Source organism: Vipera ursinii, assembly GCF_947247035.1.
Source record: "Vipera ursinii genome assembly, chromosome: 14".
Classification (NCBI taxonomy): Eukaryota; Metazoa; Chordata; class Lepidosauria; order Squamata; family Viperidae; genus Vipera; species Vipera ursinii.
Window position 1 is genome coordinate 2,678,853 of NC_139527.1, and position 23,077 is coordinate 2,701,929.

The window sequence follows — 23,077 nt, forward strand, 5'->3', positions numbered from 1 at the left end:
CGTGATCCATCATCTGGAAAAAAAATTGACTTTTGCAAGGGAATCCTTATGTATCCACAAACATCTTGGGTTAATAAGTAGCATATAACACTGCCTCGGTGTTATCTGAGGTCTAAAAAATAAATACAATCCAAGCTTAATTGGGGCTTAGAACAAAATCACTGACATTCTGGCCCCAGTTCCTTAAGTCGCTGTGTTCCTGCCGGGATATTGCAAATGCTCTCGTATTAAAAAAAACAATTAAAATACTTAAAAAAAAAAAAAGAACAGACCCAGCCAAAACAAGCTTGGTTTTTTCCTTTCCCAGACGTAGGCTATGCATTTCTAAAGAGCTCTTAAGAATATATTAAATCTTTAATTTACATATGTATTAGAAACTAGAGCAGATCAGGCTTCAAACCCTGTTGCGGGAAGAAAAAAAAAATCTGTTCCCTATTTGTGGCGGAGAGAATAAAATAAGATTGATGATTGCGTTAAGCCGTGTCTGAGCAGAGGTGGTTAAAAGAATAGTGAAATAAAGGTAGAATGGGTTTGCATGGGGAACACCAAACACAACTTGCTTTGTCTTAGCATCTCTTAAAAATCTTGCTTTTCCAAGGGTGCTTGGATGAAGATTTTGTTTCTGATGAGCAGGCACGTTGTATCTGCTCATGTTTTATGCTGTTTTAACCTAGCTGTGAAACCTCTTTGGAAGTTCTCGTTTGGGAGAACTCGAATGTTCTCCCAAAACATTCCCGTTGCATTCTGGGTCTGCAGCTTGTATTTCTAAAAGAATGAAATTGGGTGTTTACCCCCCAGCATGAATCCCTCAGTGTTCAGCGAGGCTTAGCAACATGTGTACATTCAGGGTGGCAGCTTAAGAATGATAATTGATAATTAACTGGCTGGTTGGAAGCTGCTTTGAAGCGGCATGAGGCCACCTGCTCAGTTCCTCACCAGCTTGCATTTCATTGTTGCCTCGTTCAGGTGAAGAAACAGATTTTGGATGAGAAGATCTATTGTCCTCCAGAGGCATCTGTCCTTCTAGCATCCTACGCCGTGCAAGCCAAGGTAAGGCCTGGTTCATTATTTATAATAGAATAATACAATTATAATGTAGATGGACACTTATCAAGGAGAGAAACAACCTGGAAATAAGGAGAAAGTTGCTGACAGTGAGAACAATTAACCAGTGGAACGGCTTGGCTCCAGAAGTTGTGGGTGCTCCATCACTGGAGGTTTTTAAGAAGAGACTGGACAGCCACTTGTCTCAAATGGTATTGGGTCTCCTGCCTGAGTAGGGGGCTGGACTAGAAGACCTCCAAGGTCCCTCCCAGCTCTATTCTGATTCAGAATTGATTGCCTCCTTGACCCCTCTTTCAAACCAGCGGTCCCCTCTTCCAAAGAGTGGCCTTTATCTTTCAAATGCAGTTGGACTGCTGAATCTCGTCCTGATGGGTTGGTTCTCCTATGTCCTAAATCCTTCCGTTCTCCACCGTCCAGTCAGAACGGAAGAAGCTCCTTAGATGAGAAGCGAAATGTCTTCAAGGGAAATAAAAAAAAAACAACCAAGGAAGCCTTTTGAAAAAGCACCTTTGGGACAACCGTGGCCTGCATGACGGAGAAGCTCCATAGATCGTGTGGCATCACCACCAGGACATAGGTGGTGTCGTATTCCTCCCCCCCCCCTCCGTTGAGAGTGGTCTACATCTTTCAGCGGTCCTTTCAGAGTCAGAGGTGGTGACTTTGTGGGCAGATGTTCTTCATTTTCAGAGGGGCTTCCTCCATTATCTCCTCCTCCATCCGTGGAACAAACACCAGCCCAGGCCGTTTGACGGTCGAGGCACAAATATTGATGAATGATCATTGTTAATGAGCCGGTGTCCCTTTTTTTTTTTCTGCTGTTTACGCAGGCTGGCTAATGCACCTCTGGTTTTCCTGTTAAAATCACAGCGTTGGGTTGAGTGGAAACGGCTAGTGAGGACGGATGAATCCCTTAATAAAGGTTTACAGAGGATATTGCATTGCCACCCCCGCCCACCCGATTGGGTGACCTGCTATTAATCCACATGGACGAGCATTTGTCTTGTGCTTTTGTGCTCCCTGCACATCATGTCCTTGAGCGACGTGTGTGTGTGTGTGTGTGTGTGTGTGTAGCGACTTCAGTTTTTTATTTTTTTAATTTATTTTTAATTCCATTTATATCCCACCCTTCTCCGAAGACTCAGGGCGGCTTACAAGCTTAGCAGTAGCCTTCATTCTATGTATATGCCTGCTTATTAGGGCTTTCACACACACACCCAAGCGGCATTATTACAAAGTCAGCTTAATTGCCCCCAACAATCTGGGTCCTCATTTTACCTACCTGGGAAGGATGGAAGGCTGAGTCAACCTTGAGCCTGGTGGGACGTGAACCTGCACTGATTGCAGGCAGCCGGTGTTACTTAAGGAGGCATTAGCCCACTGCTCCACCAAGGCTCTTATTGGCAAAAAGCCACTTTGGGGGGGGGCAGACTTTCCGTTGCTGCTCCCTGTCGTACTCCAAAGTGATTATTTCTGAGTGCAGAATAGTGTTAGAGTTACATAAGAGCCTCTTTCTCCCTTCCCTCCGTTTGTTCATTTTGCCCACTTCTTTTACAAAAACGTACAGAGGACGTGAGAACTGGTTCCAGGCTAAGGCCCGTCTTAGTCCGGCATTTGCTGGCAAGAAGAAGGGAGGGTTAGAGGTTCCTTTAAATATTTATTAAATTTGTATGCCCGCCCATCTCGCTGCCAAGCAACCAGTAACTAACAGAATAAAACAAATCAATGTGAGAGCCAGTTTGGTTCGAGCGGTTAAGGCATCAGGCTACAATGTGGGAGACTGGGACTTCTAGTGCCGTCTTAGTCATCTTCCAAAGTGACTCCGTCACAGGCTCTTCGATTCGCTAGTTTCTCAGCTCTGGCAAAATCTGTCTATTTATTTGTTGTTTCTAAAATCTTAATACACGCCGTGGTGTCTCGAATACAAATGGAAACAATTTGGGTTGGTACAAGAACAAACAGATGTCTGGGTGACAGGATGATAATCGACAAGTATAAACATAAATATGTATCAGTGTTCTTTCGAGAAGAACCGTTTCCCTGGTGCTTGAAAAAAAAGGTAATTTAATTGAAAAGTTTTGTGTGGTGTTTTTTTTTTTCTTCTTCCCCTCCTTGCAAGTTAGCTGGTTTTTCAACCCAGCATCTCTTGAAAAAATATTTACGTTCCGCTTTGTCTCTTCGTCCAACTTTTTGAACCTGAAGCCCAATTCATTTGGAAAATCTCTTTTAATCTTGGTGAACCGAAAGCCAGTTTGGTCTAATGGTTAAGACTCCAGGCTAGAAAAGCTACAGATGATGAGTTCTAGTCCTGGCTTAGGCATAAAGGCTAGGTGACTTTAGGCCAGTCACCAGGAGACGGTGAGTTCTAGTCCCACCTTATGCATGAAAGCTGGCTGGGTGACGTTGGGCCAGTCACCAGGAGACAATGAGTTTTAATCCTGCTTTAGACATGAAATCCGGCTGGGTGACTTTGGGCCAATCACCAGGAGTTTGGGAGTTCTAGTTCCACCTTGTGCATGAAATCCGGCTTTCATCTTGGCTTTTGGTACGTGGGTGACTGCAGGGCGTTGCGGCTTGCTTTAGACAGCTAAAATCCAGATATCACCATCCTGTTCCATTCGAACGGTGGTGTGTGTGTGTGTGTGTGTGTGTGTGTGTGTGTGTGTGTGTGCGTGATGGCCTGAATGCTTAATATGCAAAGTGATTGCTTCTTTGGCTATCTGAAGGGTATTGGTCTTTGACGATGGATTGTATGAACTCACATGAATAATGATTGGGTACTACTTTGTAACCCAATTTAGGTAAGAGAGCTTTTGGCAGCCAGACAGGCCCTGTGTCTGAAATGTTTCCGCTTGCCCGGCTCAATCTTGGCTCCAGTGAAAGTCCTTCACACAGCCATCAAGTTCATTCAGTAGATCCCACCACAGGGAAAGATGGAGGGTTCCCCTCCGAAGCTGTAAAAGGGGCCCGGAGGGGTGGGGTGGGGGCTTATTTCTTAACGCTTCCTATTGGAACCGAGACGGCAACCAACGTTAAGTCCTCTCTGTGGTCAGGCTCGGCAGGAGACGTAGGCTGCTGGATCTGACTCTGGAGGAAAAGAGCGGAACGGTGTCTACGGAGATTCTCCTTCATCCAGGGCATGGCCGTTCTTCGCAGCCGCTTTCCCCAAAAGGCAACTGGACTCTTCTTCGTTTTTCCTTGAAGACGTTTCGCTTCTCCTCCCGGAAGCTTCTTCGGTTCTGACTGGACGGTGGGTCAGTCAGAACGGACGAAGCTTCTCGGACGAGAAGCGAAACGTCTGCAAGGGAAAAGAAAGCAAAGTCCAGCTGCCTTTTGGGAAAAGCACCTCTGAGGCAGAGTAGAACGGTGTTTCTCAGCCTTAGCAACTTTGAAGACGCCTAGACTTCAACTCCCAGAACTGAGCTGCAAGAAGCCTGCGACTCCGAACGGAGAGACAAGCAGAAACTTTTGGAAATGACCAGCAAGTCACCCTACCCACTGGTAGTAAGAAGATTCTGAATTGCTGCAGCCAGTTAAGTGTCATGCCTAAGGTAGGGCTAGAACTCACCATCTCCTGGCGATTGGCCCAAAGTCACCCAGCAAGCTTTCTTGCCTAAGGCAAGACTAGAACTCACTGTCGCCTGATGATTGGCCCTAAGCCACCCACCTGGCTTTCACGCAGAAGGCAAGACTAGAACTCACAGTCTCCTAGTGTTTGGCCCAAAGTCATGCGGCTGGCTTCCATGGCTAAGGCGGGACTAGAACTCATTGTCTCCTGGTGATTGACACAAAGTCACCCAGCCCGGCTGCTATGCCTAAGGCGGAACTAGAACTCACCGTCTCCTGGCGATTGGCCCGAAGTCACCCAGCTGGCTTTCATGCCTAAGATGAGACTAGAACTCACCGTCTCCTGGTTTCTAGCCTTTAAGCACTACACCAAACCATCTCGGCAGATTGATTTTAGGAACCAGCAGACTTGCCGAATGAGTAATTCTATGTAGATGGACCTCCTGTTTGAGATCTACCTTTTTTCATCCTACTGAATCCAGCCACGATTGTCTTTTTGCGTTCGTAAGGGTCTTAGGTGTGCGTTTTCTTCTGCAGATTCCATCAATTTTCCAAGTCTTGTCCTTTCCATAAGAAAAGAAGAAGTCGGATCATTACCGGGCCATTTTTTTTCTTTGGTGCTCCACTTCTGCAGAGCTGCCCATCAATATTGCTTTGACGTGAACTGCTCTACTTCTGTTTTATTTACTTCCAAATATTTAAGGGTTACCCCAGGAAAGCTTCAGAGCTGGAACCAGCGGAGGCTCAACGGGAATTTCAAAGGATGGGATTTGCTCTCTCTCTCTCTCTCTCTCTCCCCCCCCTCCTCCCTCTCTCTCCCAATGCCCAGTAGAATCAGTTACATAATAGATATTTTGCATGCCGAATTCATTCGTGAGCCACTGAATGCAGTCCCCCACCCGAACCCCCCAACACCACCTTTCTTCTTCAATTTTAATTAGCTGGGTAGGAGCCGAATACAACATTAGCCCCTCTGCTTTTGTCCGTTTGCTAAAAAAAAACACACGAATCCACGCACACGATCTCTTTCAGTGGCCGGCTTCTTGAAAACAGAATCTTAATTGTGGAAAGGTGGAATGTCCTCAGTTTTGTAGCAGGATGAAGAAGGAGCTCATTGACCCTGTCCTGTTCAGAGTTTGCAGGAAGGGCTATGCCAGGGGTTCTCCAGGCAGCCATACTGGCTGAAGAATTCTGGGAGTTGAATGAGATGGCAAAGTTAAGTGGAATGGAGGCTCCGGTATCATAAAAAGCAGAGAAAACAATATAATGTCAGCAGGAGACGGGAGAATCGCGTTTTCTCTGCTGTTTGGGGATCTGTTTGGATATTTTGGTAGGGTACAACTTTGCCTTCCCTAACAAAGGATCCTGCAGCTACCTAGGCTCTTTGGGGCCTGTCCACATATTCTCACAATCGTTCTAACTCCACAAATCCCTCTTGTCTTTGCAGTACGGGGACTACGATCCCAGCGTTCACAAGCGTGGTTTCTTGGCTCAAGAGGAGTTGCTTCCGAAACGGGTAAGCGTGATGGACCTCACTCACTCAGCTCAGCTGAGACTAGCGGGAGGGGTCTGCCACGGTGGGGGAAAAACGCAGGATGTGGTTGACACCGTCTTTCCCAAGTGAAGCTCAGAGCAGAATTCCCATCGGGAACCTTAAGTTCCTAAATTCATTGCAAAATCCGTTGGGCTGACGTGCACCACCTTGGCCCTCGGCGGTCTCCCCTTTTCCTTGTCGTTCTTTTTCTTCTTGCCACTTTAATGTCCCTTTCGGCTGATTCTCTGCTTTACGAGATCTTCGGGGTGGATGCGAAAACAGGGAGTCCTCCTTGTCTCAAAGCTTATTTTCTGTTTATGAAGCTGAACCTCTGGGCTGACAACTGCAATTAAGTAAACGGCAGCTGCTCCCACAACTGTTTCTGATGCTCAACCAGTCTGTTTGGGGCGGAGGGAATATGCAAAATGCTGAGTCCGAAGGCCCACACATAACGAATTGGGCGGCTTAGTGACCAAACCGAAAGATGGGGACGTCGCTGAGTGTGGCTCACTCAGCGATGCCCCCATCTTTATTTGTTTATTTTATAAATAAAGCCACATGCTTTATTTTCCAAAGCCCCAGAAGGCAAGGCAGGAAACAGTGGATGGAAACTAACCAAGAAGAGAAGCAGCCTGGAATCGAGGAGAAACTTCCTGACAGTGAGAACCATTAACCAGTGGAACGGCTTGCCTCCAGAAGTTGTGGGTGCTCCATTACGAAGAGTCTGGACAGTCACCTGTCTGGAATAGTATAGAGCAGGGGTTGGACTAGAAGACCTCCAAGGCCCCTTCCAGCGCTCTCCTGATTCTGGAGGTTGAATTCCAAACTTCATCCGGCTTTGATTATGACGGTGTTTCTCAGCCTTGGCAACTTCAGGGCACGTGGGCTTCAACTCCCAGAATTCGGGGAGTTGAAATCCATGTGCCTTAAAGTTGCCAAAGGTTCAGGAACACTTTGATTATGAGACTGGATCACTTGAGACAAAACTCACAGCCAGGCAAGTTCGAGCTGAGTTGAGGTCCTTTTTTTTTATCCTAGGTGATAAATCTCTACCAGATGACTCCAGAAATGTGGGAAGAAAGAATCACAGCCTGGTATGGCCAACATCGAGGGCGAGCCAGGTGAGTGACTTAAAAGGGACAAAGTAAACACAGGTAGTCCTCAACTTACGACCGTTCGCCTAGTGACAGTTCAAAGTTACAGTCAGGGGGAAAGAAAAAGACTTACAGCTATTTTGGACACGGCCGTTGCAGCATCCCCAGGGTCACGTGACCAAATTTTAGATGTTTGGCCACTGACTCGTCATTGTGATGGCTCCAGTGTCCCAGGGCCAGGCGATCCTCCTTCTGACAAGCCAAGTTCGAGGGGGAAGCTGGTTCCCTTAAAAAAAAAAAACTACCCTTATTACAATCTGACTTCAGCGGTTGACTTTGCAGCTGCGGCAAGAAAGGTCGTGCAGCGGGCCCAAGCTCACTCAACAGCTGTCTCGCTTAGCAACAGAAAATTTTGGGGTCAGTGTTGGTCGCGCGTTGAGGACTGCCTGTATGCAGTTTTTCAGAACTTCTTAATTCGCCCTGTTTGGGTCGTTCCCCTCTCGCCGATCCCTCTCGGGAGAGGCTTCCACGAATTGGACTTGGGAGTTGAAGGATGACGGAGATTGGAAGCTATCTGGGGCGGGGATTAGTTATTTTTCGCTTTGAGACGTTGGGCCCTTGGTAAATGCTGCAGCTTGGACTTTTGCCACAAAGCTTTTGTCACCTTGGCTGGGAAACGAACGTCTCCATCTTCGGAGAGATAATGGGAATCTGCTGCGCCTCCGAAGCGGGTTTGATTTGTGTTCTTGAGCGACTGCCAGATGCTTTGTCTTCTGCGTGTAAAAGTTTGCCACCCTGAAAAACTTCCTTCTCGCACACCCTCTCCCTTCACAGGGATGAAGCAGAGATGGAGTACTTGAAAATAGCTCAGGACCTAGAGATGTACGGCGTGAATTACTTTGCCATCCGGGTGAGTACGTCTAGAAATACACCGTGTGAGTTACTTTGCGGTTACTTTGGGTAGTTTACAGGGGACCTGAACATTCAGGCTGAACGCCGGTCCACTTTGCCATCTGTGGCTTTTCCGTTTAGCTTCACCTGCAAGGGGCCAAAAGGAGATTTCTGAAGGGGAACAAATGAGTCACTGGCACTGCGGTCCACACAGAGTTGGGAAGTTCCTCTCTCTCTCTCTCCCTCCCCCTCCCCCTCCTCCTCCTCCTTTTAACCAGGTTAATGCAGCAGAACCTCCGGGCCAAGGTGGGAGAGCGTTAAGGTGCCTGATTTGCTGCAGGGCTTCAAGTGAAATTAAGTCTCCCCATCCCTCTCCCCCCCCTCTCCTTTTAGAACAAAAAGGGGACAGAGCTGCTTCTAGGAGTCGATGCGTTGGGCCTCCACATATATGATCCAGAGAACAGGCTGACCCCCAAAATCTCCTTTCCTTGGAATGAGATTCGCAATGTCTCTTACAGCGATAAAGAGGTAGGCCTGCGCGGTATAAACACGGTAGAAAGCGACAATGAGGTTAGGTCGTGGTTTGAAGACCTGCCTGGTTAAAATTTATGGGGAACCTCCTCTAGCGTTGGTGCCATTGAGACCACAAATAATGCAGGTGTTTCTCAGTTCAAGAGCACAATCAGGACTAGTTGCTGAGTGGTGCAGTCGTTAAGAGCGGAGTCGTTCAAGCAACCATCGCTGATTTTATGGCCATTTTTTGGTGCGCTTGTTAAGCGAATCTGGTTTCCTCCAATAACTTGGTTTATTATCAGAAAGCTGCTGGAAAAGTTGCAAATAGTGATCACATAACCACAGATGCCGCAACCGCTGTAAAAGTGAGCAGGCTGCCAAGCACCCAAATTTTGGTCAGTGTGACTCAGGGATGCTGCGATGGTCATAAGTGTGGGGACTGGTCGTAAAGTCGCTTTTTTTTTTTAGCACTGCCCTAACTGAACGGGTTGCTCAATGAATGGCTGTAAGTTAAGGACTAACCTGTACATGGATTTCATCTCTTAGAAATCTCCACAGTAGTTAACGTTAGGCTGAAATTCCCTCTTCGGCGGAGGGAGGGCGTCTTGGGTGGGAAAAAAAAAAGTTAAGCTGGAACTTAAAAGTGGATAAAGGAAGTTTGGAAGCTCTCTCTTCCGGAGGCCGTCTCGATTTTGGATCGGTGTGAATTTTTCCCCCCTCCCTCTTGTCTGTATTTCAATAAGTCTTTGGCTTCCCATTTTGAATTGGGAACATTTCCTGCCTGTGCTTAAATTAAGTTGACCTCACTTTCCCAAATCTCCTCTGGTTTCTAATTGCCCTTTCTACTGAGTTTTATGTATGACGGCACAACTGGAGTCCTGGCTCTCCAGCAGCACTTCAGTGAAATTTCTGAGTGCTGCATTTAAAATCCAGAGGTGTCAAATTTGGAATAAGAATAGCAGCCTTCATGTACTGGGTGTGTGTGTGTGTAATCGATGACCCTTTTAAGACAGGCAGAAGCACGCATTGAGCACTTGTTTCGTTCGCAATGGGAAAAGGATAAAGAGGATTATGAGGTAAATGCTAACTAGTGCTGGCCAAAAAAAGTCCCAGTTTGGAGCGTTTATCCTGCCGAATGCTTAAGCCCCGAACTGGGAATGTTTCTTTTAAAGACATCCTTGCATCTCCCTGTAATGCAGGCAGTCCTCGACTTAACAACCACAATTTGGACCAGAATGTCCACTGCCTAAGCAAGGGGGTTGCAAAGGGAGTCAAGCCCCATTTTTATGACCTCCTTTGCCACGGTTGCGAAGCAAAAATCACTGCAGAGATTCAGTGCATCGCAGGGCCACTGAGCCCACTGACTCGTTCATACGACTATTGCGGTGTGCCGGGGTCACGTGATCCCCTTTTGCGACCTTCTGACAAGCAACCTCAGTAGGGAAGCCAGATCCACTTAACGACCGTGGGACTGAAGGAACAAGTGCAGTGGTTCGCTTAACAACTCTAGCAGGACAGGTCGTAAAAATTCACTTATCGAATGTCTCACTTAACAACAGGAAAGTTGCGCTCAGTTGCGGTCTTAAGCCAAGGCCTTCCTGTATAATACCCGTTTAGCAACCTTCCGTAATTCTGCAGACTAAAAGGAAGCCAGTCAGACCTGGGTCTTCTTAATGTCAGAATCCCCAACCCTGCAGCATTAGAAAGCTGAAAATCTCTCCCTCGGCTCTTAACAGGCCCATCTTTCAAGCTGTCACCTTTGATCATGGCAACGAAGGCTTGCAGCGAGGTGACCACAAGGCAGATCTGACATGATGGGATGCAGCCTTAAGAACGGGCCTTTGACGCATAGGGAGGTGTTTAATATCTAGTACAGGAATTCTTGAAGGTTTGCCTGGAATTGAAATGTCTTTTCTCTGCCCATTGTTGGCAGAAAATTCAAGATGTGGGATTAATTTTGGGGTTGGGTTTTTTTTCCCCCCTCCTCATGGGAGCCAGAATCAAAAACAGCATTTCATTCTCCAACTGTCAGCTAAATGACAAAGCGAACATCACTTCTTTTCTTTCGCTTGGAAGAAGAACCATGCTGATCTTTTCTCTAAGTGCCAACAATTAGAGCATTTCCTTTTTCTCCCAACAAAACCTTTGTCAGTGGGACAGGGATTTGTGTGTGTGTGTGTGTGAGAGAGAGAGAGAGAAAGAGGAGAGAAAGAAAGAGAGAATAAGACAGAGGGAGGGGAAGGAGAGAGAGTGAGAGAAAGACAGAGAGAGAAAAACAAAGAGGGAGAGAAAGAGACACACACAGAGAGAGATTCTCAAGTAAGAGAGATAAAGTAAGGATGTTTTTTTTCCATTGTTGTTGGTTTCTTCAACTAAATGAATTCCCTTGTCGGGCCTTTGCTTCCATTTCTGTGAGTTTCCAGCATCGGCATGGTAGGAAATGGCCTCCCCCCACATTTCAGCATTTGCCGGTACTAAATTTTAGTAGTGTGGCCAGGGAGAAGAAAAATAAAGACAATTCAGGCTGATTGTTCTGGACCAGTGCCAATATTTTGGAAGGAATGGGGGGATACGTTTCCTGTTTGAGGTCCGGGAAAGTTAGTCCCAGTTGGAAATTCTCAGCCAGACGAATCCCTGATTTAACTGGAGGTAAAGCAGGTTCCCATCTTCTGTGTCTAATCCTCATGCCTTGGTTAACCATCAGCTCTTTTTTCCTCTTGTGTCTTTAAAAAAAATGTACCCAAAGCTGATTTTGTTTCCCATCCAGTTTACAATAAAGCCTCTGGATAAAAAGATCGACGTTTTCAAATTCAACTCCTCCAAGCTCCGGGTGAATAAACTGGTAGGTACCGTGTCATTGTTACATGGGAGCAATTTCTCCCGAGTAGAGAAAGGGACTCATTTTCTCTTTTCTTCACCGGGACATGCTTGCACGCTGCAGATGCAAAGAGGTAAAGCTAAGGCAGTATCCAGAGGTTTGCAGCTATCTGACAAGCCACAGCCAACACTCAACAACACAGCCCACCCACCCACCCCCCAAAATGAGGTTTATTTATTTTTTCTCATATTCCAACTCAGGGCTCTCCGAAACCTGACAACTTGTAAGACTTGTGGACTTCAACGCCCAGAATCCCTCAGCCAGCCGTGCCCAACGCTCACCATTTGACCGGGATGGTATAAGGCAGGGGTAGGCAACCTCGGCTCTTTTATGACTCATGGACTTCAACTCCCAGAATTCCTGAGTCAGCTATGCTGAGTCAAGAATTCTGGGAGTTGAAGTCCATGAATCATAAAAGAGCCGAGGTTGCCTACCCCTGGTATAAGGCAAGGGTCTTCAAACTTGGCCCTTTCATGACTTGTGGATGTCAACTCCCAGAATTCCTCAGCTGGGCACGCTGGCTGAGGAATTCTGGGCGTTGACGTCCACAAGTCATGAAAGGGCCAAGTTTGAAGACCTCTTACTCTAGAAGTTGTGGGTGCTCCATCCCTGGAGGCTTTCGAGAAGAGACTGGACACCCACCTGTCTGAAATGTCATAAGGTCTCCTGCCTCGAGCAAGGGGTTGGACTAGAAGACCTCCAAAGTCCCTTCCAGCTCTCTCGGTGCTGTATGTTCATAACAGACCACCCCGCCCATATCTTGTTTTCCCCGTCGGCTTCCGGTAAAAGCTGTCAGGTTCCCCATGGGATACTTGGCTTTCCGTGGTCCTCGTATAAAGCGCCAGGATGACAGGGCACTGGCAATTACCTTAATAAGCAAGGAGCGAGTCTCGCGATTGGTCAGCCTCTGCTTTGCACGCCTCCCTTGCGAGGGATATTGTTTTTCTGACGGATTTGAGGACAGGACAGGACAGGGTCTGTTTGGATTTTGTTAAGCGGCTCTCAATCTTGAGCGAAAGGCCAACTTGAGGAGGAATCAATTCTCCCTTGGTTCACGCAGCAGGGCTTTGTTTGAGAATCCTTTCCGAAATTGGCCTCTTCGGAGAGGCTGGGGAAACGACGTGCCTTTTGGATGAAAGATTCCTGCTTTTATTTTCGCCCGCTCTGGGCTCCCGGCTGCATCTAGTTAGCGTGATTGAGAGCCCCACCGGTGAACTTTTCTTTGAAGCCTGGTGCCTTTTTTTTAAGCTCAGGTTTTTGCAGCGCCTGGCCTGTTGACGGATTGAGGCCTTTGCAAGAGGCCTTGACCCATCTCAGCAGAGGTGGCTAGTTTTGCCCTCTTTTTCTTTTTTTTTTTCTTTTTTTTTTCTTTTTCTCGGTCTGTGCAGTTTGCATCACGGTGGCTGGAGCTGGAGGCTTTTTTCAGAACACAATCTTAAATCCATCCTCCTGTCTCTCTTGCCAGCGGAAACCGGCTTGGGGAATTCGGTGGCGCTCCTCAGCTGAGTGAATTCTAAAATTAGCCTGAAAAGGGGGAAACTTAACAATTCAGGAAAAAGAATCTAGGATTAGGTCTGGGGGGAAAAAAGGGGGGGGGGTAGGTCTGGGAAGTCTTCTTTAACTATATCTGCATGTTGAGAAAAATCTCCCAAAATTGATGCTTCCTCCCTCCCAGTGGTAAAAAGGACCTGAACATTGAGCACACGAATTCTATGTATAAAAAATAAAATAAAAAATCCCAAATTTGGTTCAGCCTTAAATCAGGATACATGCAGATAGTCCTCGACTTACAACTGTTCGTTTAGTGACGTTTCAGAGAGTTACAACGGCCCTGTAAAAAAAAACACGACACATAACCATTTTTCACAGGTTGCAGCATCCCCAATGGTCGCGTGATCAGAATCCAGACGCTTGGCAACTGACTCGTATTTATGACGGTTGCAGCGTCCCGGGGTCACGTGATCCCCTCTTGCGACCTTCTGACAAGCAAAGTCAACGGGGAAGCCAGATTGACTTGAACAACCGCGTTGCTGACTTAACAAGTGCAGTGATTTACTTAACAGCCGTGGCCTGAAAGCTTGTAAAATGGGGCAAAATTCACCTAACAACTGTCTTGCTTAGCGACGGAAATGTTGGGCTCAGTTGCGGTCGTAAGTCGAGGACCAGCTGTATCTATCTGGAAAAGACTCATTTTTAGTCTCTCCTCCGCGGAGCTTCCTAAGGGGAGACTGAACCCATCACTTACCTAGCCATCGGGGATTCGAAGCCGTAGCCTTCTGGTAATGGGATGTTGCAGGGAAGACGAGAATATCCTCCATTTGTTTCTGGAGAGCATTTTTAAACCAGCCTTCCGCCATTCCCTGGAACAGTCCCTTCTCAGAACGTTGCAGTCTGCATTTCCCTCTTATCCAATTTTTGCGGCACTGAACTCCAGTTTGATTCAGTTGTCTCCAGCCCCGTTAAGGGACAGATTGTAAGAGCTCTCGTTCTTTACCTGTTTGCTCTTGCGAGTCTTGGGACACATCCATTGTCATCCAGCTGCCTGGGATGGGTTAAAAAAAAAGGCATTGTTCACACATGGCCTGGGGTTCACAAGGACTTAGCCGGCGTTTGCTTCCTCTCTTCTTGGCCACAACAGATCCTGCAGCTCTGCATCGGCAACCATGACTTGTTCATGAGGAGGCGGAAGGCCGATTCCCTCGAAGTCCAGCAGATGAAAGCCCAGGCCAGAGAAGAGAAAGCCAGGAAACAGGTGAGAATCTTACCAGTTCAGACCAACGAGGTCTGCATTCACAAAACCGGAGCCGGTTTTGTTTCTTCAGTTCCGAGACGGTGTATCCAATAAAGTTTTAGCTTGGGGGATTTAATTGCCTCGCCGGATCCTTCCACGGGGTTCACCGGTCAGACTTTTGACAACTTCTCTCTAGCAGAGTGTTTGAAGAGAGCCAGCCTGCTAGAGACAATTTCCCTGAGGATGGCATGAGTCCAAAAGCTTGGAAGACCAAGCCTCTGGTCCCACTGACCGATCCAGGTTGGATCTTGCAACGTTCTCCTGGGACACCTTACATTCGCCTTTATTTGTAACCAAGAACTCGGCTTGGAAGAATCCTCGTGGGCCTTTCTCGATTTGGGCCTGACACGTGGTCAGTGAGGAATCCTGGGAGTTGAAGTCCACACACGATGTGATGGAACGCCGGTGGAGATTCCCGGTCGTCTAGATCATGGTTATCCCAGAGGTGTTTTTTCGAAAGGCAACTGGACTTCCTTGGTTTTTCCTTGGAAAAAGTGTGGATCGTTGAATCAACGAAACGGGTCACGGTGAAAAACTGGGCAAGCGCTTGGATTTCGGGGTGCTTATGCACCCATGGTTTTCATATACTCAAGCGTACCCCAAATGGAGAAGGAGATGTTCTCTGCCCCAACTCTGATCTCCCTCTTTCCGGCTCTTTGCTCACACATCTCTCCCGTCTGGATGTGCTACAGGGCACTTTGTAAAATGGCCCTCCTCTTCCTGTTACTCTTCTCCAGATTTTGGAGAGGGTGGGTGGGGTGGCAGCGGCGGCAGGGAATCAGTTACCGGGAAAACGGGACCCTAGGAGAAGGAGCTGTGCCCTCCTCTTTCCTAATTAAACAATAATGAACGGTGTGGCTGCATGCTGCCTGCATGCTAATGCGGGCCTTGGCCTCCTTTATCCCATCTGGCAGATGCAGCACAGAGCAGCCTGCAGCAGGGATCCAGGGCGTGCATCTCTGCAAATTGGATTGCACGAATCACCCTTACCGAGCTTTCCTCTTTGCTGAAGCCCACACAGCTAATCTGTATGGCGCTACGCAGAATATTGATTGCCCCTTTAGGGTAAGCTGCTAAGAGAGCACGAGAAGCAGCAGCTGAGTGTCTTGGGTCTTAAGAGAGGCCCCTAAACGTTGCAGGTGTCTTTGATTAAAGCACCGCTCCTGGGTTTCCGTAGGGTGAGGACCCCAAGCCATGTGGGTTTAGGGCTTAAGCTCAGCAGGCATCTGGCATCCTTCTAGATCCCTCCAGGAGGGCTGAGTTCCACGTTGAGATCCTCTTCGGCTCCTGCTGTGGAAAAGCCACACACCACCAGGCACCACATCAATACTACTCGTAGCTCAGCACACACATTCTGGAGAGAGACGGAGGGCTCCAGCCGGAATCCAAAAGCTTGGAAGACTAAACCTCTTGTCCTGGCAACCGATGCAGATTGGGGGGTTGGAAGGAGAATTGTTCACCTTGAGTCAAGTGGGCAGGCTGGGAAAGACGCTCGAGTCAAACTCCTAAGATGCTTTCAAGCCTGCCTTGAACTCAAGGTGGATTTCGCGAGGAGCAAATTATCGCCGAGAACTTGGCAAACGGTTTTCAGAAGAAGGACGCCTGTTTCTGTTGATAGGAAGGAGAACAAAAGCTTTGGGAACAAATGAATTTGGCAACGGGGCGGTGGCTGGCTCCTTTGCAGGCCACTGGCAGCTCTCCACCTGTTTGTGCCATGTTGCAAAGTAAGAAGGGCCTCTGAAATCCTCCTTGCATTTTTCGTTTCGTTCTTAGCAGCCTATAGTGTGAGTCTTCTTGGGTGATTTAGAAAAGGCAGGCCACCGTCTTGTGAAACGTTCAGCATTGGATGTCCTGCAATTTTAACTTTTTAAGAAGAAAAAAAAAACAGGAAAAGTTGCTGTTGTTATGGAGAAAAGCTTCTGGTGCGGAAGCAAGAAAAGTTGCCGAGTCGAAGTGCCCTTATCTAGCCCATTGGCACCTTAAGTCTCTCTGTCTTTCATGATCGAGATGTTGCCTTATCCAGTGTCTATTTACGAACTTATTAAAGGACTGTTTATTTTCAGAACTGGCTGGTAGAATATCCAAGTCTCTATTTTAACCAGGAGAAAGTTGATAGCATCTCTGGAAAGTTGAAGGAAAAGTTGGAACATAAGCAAAACTTGTGACAGGTTTAAGGTATTCTTTACTTCATTCAGGCAGAAAATGTCATGCCTTATATCAACAATTCATCGACGGAACTCCTGAGTGAAACTATTAAAAATCACCTTCTAAATCTGGATCACAGAAATAGAACTGAGCTTGATTGTTTTCTTGCGGATGTTTCCTTACCAAACTAGGTAACGTCATCAGGGCTGTGATGAAGTTGCTTCGTTTGGTAATGAAATAAAAAAAAACAACCCACCAAGCTCGGAGAGCGCCAAGAACCTCACCGTTCCACCCTTCAGCTACGAACATTCTTTGCCCTTCGAACTGATTGTGCCAGACAAACCTCTGAACGGTACTATTTCCCTAGGCGTAGTAAATGGAATTTGATCTGCCTATATTTGCTGTTTTTAATTCTTCTTTTCCCCCGTCACTCTCTTCTTTTTAGATGGAGCGCCAGCGTTTAGCCCGAGAGAAACAGATGAGAGAAGAGGCCGAACGGACAAGGGATGAGTTGGAGAGGAGACTTCTGCAGTTGAAAGAAGAGGCCACCATGGCGAATGAAGCTCTGGTAGGTCCTTCAGATGCGTCTACAGGTACAGCCTACCTAGAGAGAACACAAGAAGCTTCCTGGGGAAGGGATGTTTCATCCAGGATAATTAGTGAATTAATTAGCGAAGTTGCTTGTTTGAGGCAACCGTCACAAATGCGAGTCCCTTGCCAAGCATCCAAATTTTGATCATGTGACGTGGTGATGCTGCAACGGTTGTCAGTGTGGGAAAAAAGTCCCTTTATTTTCCGCCAGTGCCGTTGTAACTTTGCTATCGGCATTTAAAAGGTTTAGAATTCATTCCCCTTCCGCAGCTTGGGCATTTGCCCAAACTCTCGTTCCACGTCTCGGACGTCAACGTGTGTCTTAATTCTCCATCCTTCTCGCCCAGATGAGATCGGAAGAGACGGCAGACTTGCTGGCTGAAAAAGCTCAGATCACCGAAGAGGAAGCCAAGCTCCTGGCTCAGAAGGCAGCTGAGGCAGAGCAGGAAATGCAACGGATCAAGGCCACGGCGATTCGGACCGAGGAGGAGAAGCGCCTGATGGAACAAAAAGTCTTGGAGGCCGAGATGCTCGCGCTGAAAATGGCGGAGGAATCCGAACGAAGGTGGCACCTCAGGGGGAGCTTGGGCCTGCTTGATTTAACCGCGCTGGATTTCTGACGTAGGGATACCGGATCCGTTTAACTTCAGGGAAGGCAGCCATCACTTGCCTTCCCCTCTTTCCTTAGAGCAGTCTTTCTCACCCTCGGCAGACACACGTGGACTTCAAACTGCCAGAATTCCCCAGCCAACATGTAGCATTGATATAGTATTCTCTTAAAGGTAGCGTTTCTCAACCTCGGCAGCTTGAAGACGCTTGGACTTCAATTCCCAGAATTCCCCAGCCAGCCACCTTAGAGAATAACTATATAAATAAACAAAACAGCGTGAAACAGGCTCTGAGTGGCATTGGGGTGGGGTGGGGGTGGGGGGGGGTCTTCAAATTACCCACAAACCGATCTCTTTTAAAAGTAAGGAGCAGCCATGCTTGCCATTGTGAAATCACCAAGGGAGGTGATTTAAGAGCGGCAGTGTTTTTGGCTTTGTCATTTCAAAAAAAAAAAAAAAAAAGAAGAGGGAATATGAAATAGCATCCTTTTCATTTGCCTTTAAAATGAACTAAGCCAGTCTGGTGTCCGGTAGATGTCCGATAGATGTCTGGAATTGGAAATCCCAGACTGGAGTTGGTTGAGATTAATGGAATGCCTTGAACAGCTTCTTACTGGACTTAATTAAAACTTAGGTTTGGTTTGATATTCAGAAGGTGAGAAATGGCCCTGTTCTTGGAGATCTCCGGAAGGTATCAGCCGAGAGCTGGAAGAAGTTACTTGTCCTGTTTTAGAGTAACGTTAAGTTCTTTCCCCCCCCAAACCCGATTTGATTTGTTTTGTTATTTGCAGCCTCTTTGCTCAGGCTAGCAGAGAGAGAACAATCCTCCCCTTTGCTGGTTTTGCTTTGTGACATTGATAGGACGTGGCATTGCTTAAATCTTTGGAGAGACGAAGCATGTTGGGGAGGATCAGCGCTGGTCTGGGTCTGACTGCGGATTCTTCTTTTTCTCAACTGCCTGCAGGGCAAAGGAGGCCGATCAACTCAAGCAGGATCTGCAAGAAGCCCGAGACTCGGAAAGGAGAGCCAAGCAGAAGCTTCTGGAAATTACCAGCAAGTCATCCTACGCGGTAAGAAAATTCTGAATTACTGCCTTCTTTTTTCCCCGTTGAGGACGCCAGACTTTTAATTCTTACGCATATGCCTGGGTATCCTCCAGATCAGTCTTTCTCAACCTTGGCAACTTTCAGATGGGTGGATTTCAACTCCCAGATCTCCCCAGCCAGCTGTCTTAAAAGTGGCCAAGCTTGAGAAACCCTGTTTTGAGATGAGTGGACTTTTAACTTCCCAAATTCTTAGCGGTGACCATGTTGGCTAGGGCAATTCTGGGAGTTAAAGAGAATGGCAAGAATAGCACGTACTGTAGACTTATATACCGCTTCACAGTGCTTTGCAGCCATCTCTAAACGGTTTACAGAGTCAGCCTTCAGCCCCCTAACAATCTGGGTCCTCTTTCACTGACCTTGGAAGGACGGAAGGCTGCGTCAACCTTGAGCCGGTCAGGATCGAACTTGTGGCAGTGAGTTCGTCTGCAGTACTGCATTCTGACCACTGCGCCACCAGGGCTCCTCTTAAAAGTTACCAAGATTGAGAAACATTGTTCTGGATGAGTGGGCCTCAATTCCCAAAATTCTTAGCACTCGAAACACCTTTTTTAAATGAAATTCTCGATGGGATGCTTTAGGTTTTGGAATTTGGATGGCACCGGATCTCCGCTCCTTCCGGCGCGGGTTAAAGACCCATTTATTTGAACAAGCTGGCCTGGCCTGATGGGAAGTTACCTAGGGTTTTAATATTTATATATATTTTCTATTGTTTTTACTTTGGGCAATAATTTAATTCCTTTTTAACTTTTGTATTTTTGTAGTTTTATGATATGCCCTGTTCACCGCCCTGAGTCCTTCGGGAGAAGGGCGGTATAAAAATTTAATAAAACCTAAACCTAAAATTTCTAGGTGCCGATAGCGACGGCTGTAAAAAATCATCCTTTAAAAGCCAAGCCAAACTGGAGATGCCCTCTGATGCCTTTTCATGATCTTGGGGGCTCTTGTAAGATTTGCCTATTGTGTGCTACATACATGCAATCTGCATTTTTAGAATTAGGTGAAATCCAGGCATCTGTTCTTGACGGTTTTAGCGTGTGGCCGATCCCTTAAATCCCTTCATCCCCTTAATCGTAGCAAACCTAGGAGATCTCCAATTGAAATGGAAGGCGACGGACTTTAAATCGGAGCAAAGAACAGTTTTTCCATCCTGAAAACTGTTGTATTTATTAGCCTGGAGAGTCCCTCGTTGCCGAACAGTTTCGTGTTGCCTTTTGCAGCTCCACTCTCCGTTTGTTCTGTTTGGCTGGGAGCATGAATCATTCTGGGTCTCGGTTTAAACAGACAGAGTGCAATCGCCCAGAGACTAGTTTTCTCATAAAAGACATCTCAGCTGAATAGGAAAGGAAAGACTAGTGCAGAAAGTAAGGAGGGTAAAAAATAAAGATTACAATAAAATTAATGTTCTTTGGTAACTGCTGGCAGGGAAAGAGAGCTTCCCAGTCCAGAGGAGGTAGACCAGAGAACATGTAAGTAGCGTAAAATACGTGGAAGAGTGTGTTAAAGAAAGGCATTCATTCATTCATTCATTCATTCATTCATTCATTCATTCATTCATTCATTCATTCAACTTCCCAGAGTCATTGAGACTCGGGCAACATACAAGTTTTAATTTATTCTAGTTGGTTGCACTGTCATCGGATTTTTAGACTGCATTTGGCACTTTAATCCACTTACCGAGTCCTTCCCATGAACCTGGGATAGGCAGGTGTGGTGGATGTCTGATGGGGTTACAGATAACTGTCGCAGGATGTAAGTTGCTGTTCCGAGGAAAGCTGCCTTTTGCAATTGACTGATGGTGAATTTGTCAATGCCGATGGTGTTCATACAATGCTCTAGACCAGGGGTAGGCAACCTCGGCTCTTTTATGACTCATGGACTTCAACTCCCAGAATTCCTGAGTCAGCATCAGGGGTAGGCAACCTCGGCTCTTTTATGACTCATGGACTTCAATTCCCAGAATTCCTGAGTCAGCTATGCTGGCTCAGGAATTCTGGGAGTTGAAGTCCATGAGTCATAAAAGAGCCGAGGTTGCCTACCCCTGCTCTAGACGTTTTGGGATTGCGCCCAAGGCACCTATCCCTATTGTTACTACCTTGGCTTTGTTGTTCTGGTTCTTTGCACTGTCAGCCAGATGTTCAGACTGGATCTGGCATTTTGGTCTATTTATCAAGTTCTTCCCCATTGGCAAAAAGAAGCTGAGGGCCATCTGGGTTGGAAACATGCGGAAGAAGCCTTCATCCTGCAGTGGATGGACACTGGCTAAAATGATGATGATGAAGATAGCAATGATTACTGTAAGGAAAGTAATAACAGGCAGAATGGATAAGAGATCGAAGTTTGTTCCCGTGCCTGCTAATTTTGCAGGAGTATAACGGCAAATTCTGCTGTGAGTTTCTGAAGTACCATTCAATACATCCCATGTTGCAAAACCGCTAGCCGCTTGAGTACCATGAAGGTGGTGTAATGTTGGTTTAACTCTGCTCCACGTATGTCCCGGAGATGCTTTTTCAGGAGGCAACTGGACTTTCTCGGTTTTTCTTTGAAGACGTTTCGCTTCTCGTCCGAGAAGCTTTTTCAGCTCTGACTGGATGGTGGGGAAGCTGAAGAAGCTTCTCGGACGAGAAGCGAAACGTCTTCCAGGAAAAAACCGAGAAAGTCCAGTTGCCTCCTGAAAAAAGCATCTTTGGGACAACCATGACCTGGATGACGGAGAATCTCCGTAGACATCTGCTCCATGTAGTAGGTTGTGTTGCGGGGTTTTGCAACTAGCCCATTGTATCGTTGGGAGCTGATCAGCAAGCACTGCAAGTCTGCTTTTTGCATAATTAAGAGGAAGATCGGAGGGCAGTCGTTGACCCCCAACTCGCCAGCTGCATTCATCCCAGAATTGCTCTCTTAAAAGAATAGCATCTCCTGGTCTTCTGACATTTTCAGAAACCTCTCTCTGTGGCTGCCACGTTCCCTCTGGGTTGTAGCTGCTAGCAGCTGGCACAGAGCAAGTCGGGATGCTCTGTTCATCGGGCCCAGCCACGAGACCAATTTCTCTTCCCAATAGGCCAGCCAGCCAGTCAGTTTCTCCAAACCAGGATGTTAGCCAGCAGTTCCGTGTGATCTTCCCCTCGTAGGACAGATTGGCCGGGCGCATTCACTTAACTTGAAAGAGCTTTGTCTGCCTGACAAGATCTTTTCCCCCAAGCTGTCAGAGTCACTTTAGGCCTTGTCCTAAGCACAGGGACCAGCGCAGGCTTAGCAGCACACTGTCCTTCTCATTTGCCAGCTGGAATTGTCCAGCTCAAATGCTTCCATATTGCATTTTTTTTTAAACTCACCTTCCTGATGGAAACTAGTCAAAAAAAGATCCAGCCTAGAACTAAAGAGACATTTCCTGGCAGTGAGAACAATTAACCAGTGGAACTGCTTGCCTCCAGAAGTTGTGGGTGCTCCGTCACGGGAGGTTTTTTTAAAAAATGAGGCTGGACACAAACCCTCCTTGGTGCTCGCTCGCTTCTTCCTTGCTTTCTCTGCCTCGCCCGGGAAGCTGGTCAGTTCACTGTTTGTTTGCCTGAAAGGCTGATTCATCTCTTATCTTGTCCTCAGCAGCCCATGAACGCAAGCACCACCGCCTTGCCCGCTGACCTGTCAACCTTTGGCATCATCAGTGAAAGCCTGTCCTTCGACTTCAAGGATAACGACATGAAGAGGTTGTCCATGGAGATCGAGAAGGAGAAGTGAGCGCTTCTCTCATTGCTTCATCCCAGTAACTCGGCCTCCACCTTCCCCTTGAGAGATGGGCTAGGCCGGAAGCTGAGAAGCCAAAAGATTGCCAGAGGTTGACCAAGCCTCCCTCTTGGTTTTGACGTTAGCTTCACATTGTGGGCTTTCTTGCGTCCCATTTCATTGGGATGGTATAAGCCGAGGGTTGGACTAGGCAACCTCGGCTCTTTTAGGACTCATGGACTTCAACTCCCAGAATTCCTGAGTCAGCTATGCTGACTCAGGAATTCTGGGAGTTGAAGTCCATGAGTCGTAAAAGAGCCGAGGTTGCCTCCGAGGTCCCTTTGATTCTCTGTTCTACCTCTGCCCTCCGCTTTTGGCACAAGCCTGCACTTCTGCCGCGGCTCACGGCCGGTTCTTTGCGCCTGTCCAGGGTTGAATATATGGAGAAGAGCAAACATCTCCAGGAGCAGCTGAACGAGCTGAAGACCGAGATCGAAGCTCTGAAATTGAAGGAGAGGGAGACAACCATGGACATCCTGCACAGTGAGAACCACGACCGGGGGAATAGCAAACACAACAC

The 23,077-nt window shown here is 47.2% G+C and overlaps 1 protein-coding gene across 6 annotated transcripts in view; it reads left to right on the forward strand.

Annotated features, from left to right (window-relative positions):
* NF2 (NF2, moesin-ezrin-radixin like (MERLIN) tumor suppressor) overlaps positions 1-23,077 on the forward strand; it is a 58,230-nt gene that overhangs the window by 17,761 nt on the left and 17,392 nt on the right. For 4 of the 6 annotated variants that reach the window (XM_083373568.1, XM_083373571.1, XM_083373570.1 and 1 more), the window contains exons 4-15: positions 967-1,050; positions 6,077-6,145; positions 7,202-7,284; positions 8,092-8,167; positions 8,542-8,676; positions 11,429-11,503; positions 14,178-14,291; positions 16,921-17,043; positions 17,414-17,631; positions 18,639-18,744; positions 22,378-22,508; positions 22,928-23,077. The exon at positions 22,928-23,077 is cut by the window's right edge and continues 10 nt beyond it. In XM_083373568.1, the coding sequence (XP_083229694.1) occupies positions 967-1,050; positions 6,077-6,145; positions 7,202-7,284; positions 8,092-8,167; positions 8,542-8,676; positions 11,429-11,503; positions 14,178-14,291; positions 16,921-17,043; positions 17,414-17,631; positions 18,639-18,744; positions 22,378-22,508; positions 22,928-23,077 (1,364 nt within the window). The remainder of the gene's footprint in view (positions 1-966; positions 1,051-6,076; positions 6,146-7,201; positions 7,285-8,091; positions 8,168-8,541; positions 8,677-11,428; positions 11,504-14,177; positions 14,292-16,920; positions 17,044-17,413; positions 17,632-18,638; positions 18,745-22,377; positions 22,509-22,927) is intronic. The other 2 variants (XM_083373569.1, XM_083373572.1) reach the window with 1 other exon arrangement.